This window comes from Gossypium hirsutum, chromosome D08, assembly GCF_007990345.1.
Source record: "Gossypium hirsutum isolate 1008001.06 chromosome D08, Gossypium_hirsutum_v2.1, whole genome shotgun sequence".
NCBI lineage: Eukaryota > Viridiplantae > Streptophyta > Magnoliopsida > Malvales > Malvaceae > Gossypium > Gossypium hirsutum.
The window spans coordinates 12,723,179-12,725,927 of record NC_053444.1 but is presented as its reverse complement, the minus strand read 5'-3'; the positions used below and the strand labels follow the sequence as shown (position 1 = coordinate 12,725,927).

Below are 2,749 nucleotides of genomic sequence, written 5' to 3'. Positions count from 1 at the left end.
TTAGATCTGCAACTGCACTCACAAAAAGGAGATAATAGAGCTTTGAATAGATTCTTGGAGATTCAACCGAACCTTCTCCAAAGTTCAAAACTAACTCGTCATTTATCTTGAGACTTCCGTACCCATGCAATCCAGTCCTTTCTCACCGTCGTCAGAACCAGATCCGGTACATCCGTAGCCCAGTTCTGGCAGTCCCCTTTCCTCCGTCCTTCGATAGCTAGAACATGCGCCGCTTCATTCCCCTCCCGAGGCACAAAAGTGTAGGTAATCTCTTCAAAGATCCTCGCTAATTGTTGGATGTGGTAAATGATCGGTCTAATAATTGATTTACTCGCCTCACCATTACTAATGTTTTTTTCTAACAGACAGTGCATCCCCTTCCACCACCAGTCGCTGGAAGCCCATCGTATGCGCAAATACCAACGCCCTCTCACAAGCTCGAGCCTCTGCCACAAAAGGGTCAGCAACGTCATTTAAAAGATAATTCTCCGCTCCAACAACTTCACATTTATGGTTCCTAGCTAGTACTACTGTTATGGCCAACCCTTTATCTTGCACAAAGGATGCATTGAAATTAATCTTGATAAATCCATCGTCCAGTGGTCTCCAAATTTCCTTACCTGCAGATCCCGTAACAGGCCTGATATTCTCACTATTGAGGCTTAGTTCTCGTTCAAAACCGCTAATAAAACCCAATATTTCCTACCTCAAAAATTTGACTCCTTCATGCACTAACTTATTTCTGCAGTACCAGAGACTCCATAACGAAATAGCAATAATCTTTTTATGACGATCATCTGCTTCCAAAAATGCCCTAACAAAACGTTCTTTGTGGTCTAGTGAGCTTTCAAAATGAGGAACCTGCACCATTAACGCATTCCAAATATCCTGCAAAATATCACAAGTCCACAAAAGATGTTCAGAATTCTCCAACTCTGTCTTACACAGTGGACACACCGCAACTTCGCACAAGGTTCGTCGCGCCAGATTTTCATAGTGAGGCACCAGATTATGAAACAGCCGCCAAACATGTATTTTAATTTTTCCAGGAATATTTAAATTCCACAGCCCCGTATAGAATTTTTTGTATTCTTTAGATTTAGGGGATCAGTTAGCTCTATTTTGTAATAACTCTGTAAAAAGGGCCCTGTAGCCTCTCTTGACCCTTACATCTTCCGGTCTACTATCAGAAATAGGGATAGAGAGAATTCTTTTTACGGTTTCGCCATCGAACAAATTATGGATAACCTCCCTGTTTCAGGTATTGCCTTCAATAAGGTGATTTACCGTTGTCCAATTTGTACTAATATTTTGACCTTGAATTCTTTTGTTTTCCTTACCAGGTAACCAGGGATCGTTCCATAGGTTAATGCAACCACCATCCCCTACCCGCCACACCATCCCTTCTTGGATCACTTCACGAGCACTACAGATACTTCTCCAGGTAAATGAGGGGTAAGAGCCAACTTTAGCTGATAAAATATCTGAATAAGGAAAATAACGGGCTTTAAACACTTTGGCTAAAAGACAATTTGGCCGAGTCAGAATGCGCCAGAACTATTTTGCTAACAGCGCTTTATTAAACATAAACAGATTTTTGAAACCCAGACCCCTAGAACTTTTTGGTTTGCAAAGCATTTCCCAAGTACTCCAATGAATACCCTTTGACATTTTATTATTAGTCCACCAAAACCTGTTCATAATCCCTTCAAGCTTTTGGCATAAAGTCTTTGGTAGTAGGAAGCATTGCATCACATATATTGACGTAGCCTGCAAAACCGATTTAATAAATACCTCCTTCCCCCCCATCGACAAATAGCGTAGACTCCACCCTTCAACCCTTTTCCTGAATCTGTCCACATAATTTGCGAAAGCCCATTTTTTATTCTTACCTACCATCATAGGCAATCCTAGATACTTTTCTGGATTGGAAGCCAACCGGACACCTTGCTGATTGACGATATCCTCCTTCACCTCCGTTTGCACATTAGCTCCGAAATAAATTAGTGATTTTTCAAAATTCACCCGTTGCCCTGACGCCTTCTCATACTCACGAATTATCTCCCGAACGACCCCCGCTCCCTCAGAAGAGACATCTCCAAATAAGATACAATCATCCGGAAAAAATAAATGATTCACAGCAAATCTCTCCCTTCCAATGGTTGCTCCCACCAATCGTCCTTCGTTCCTCGCATCGCTAATAAGCGCTGAAAATCCTTTTGCACAGATCAGAAACAAGTAGGGACTAAGAGGGTCTCCCTGCCTTAACCCTCTCGAGGGGGAAAACCACTCACCATGAAATCCATTAAGACAAACCGAGTATGAGACAGAACAAACACAACGCATAATTAGAGTAATCCAATCCATATAAAACCCCAAGTGCTTCATCATCCCTGCTAAAAAATCTCACTCAACACGATCATACGCTTTACTCATATCCAATTTGAGTGCAAAATGACCCTTCTTACCGTGTTTTTTCATCTTTAAAGAGTGTAACACTTCATAAGCAATTAACACGTTGTCCGAAATTAACCGACCTAGAATAAAAGCCCCTTGAGCCTCATTGATACAATGCCCCAACATGGTACTCATTCGGTTCACCAATACTTTCGCAATAATTTTGTACACCACATTACATAAGCTTATGGGCCTAAAGTGCGACATATCTTTTGGCTTATCAATTTTTGGAATTAAGATGATACGTGTTTTATTGAGATCTCCTAGTTCAACTTCCTCATTCAGAACAGCT

At 41.3% G+C, this 2,749-nt stretch overlaps 1 protein-coding gene across 1 annotated transcript; it reads right to left on the bottom strand.

Moving 5' to 3' along the window:
• Positions 1–2,391, bottom strand: LOC107907810 (uncharacterized). Its single transcript, XM_016835126.1, has 5 exons — positions 1,795–2,391; positions 752–888; positions 532–640; positions 123–446; positions 1–12 (listed from the first exon to the last, which is right to left on the bottom strand). Exons 1-5 carry the CDS (start codon positions 2,389–2,391, stop codon positions 1–3), a joined length of 1,179 nt encoding a protein of 392 aa, XP_016690615.1.
• Positions 2,392–2,749: the final 358 nt, after the last annotated feature.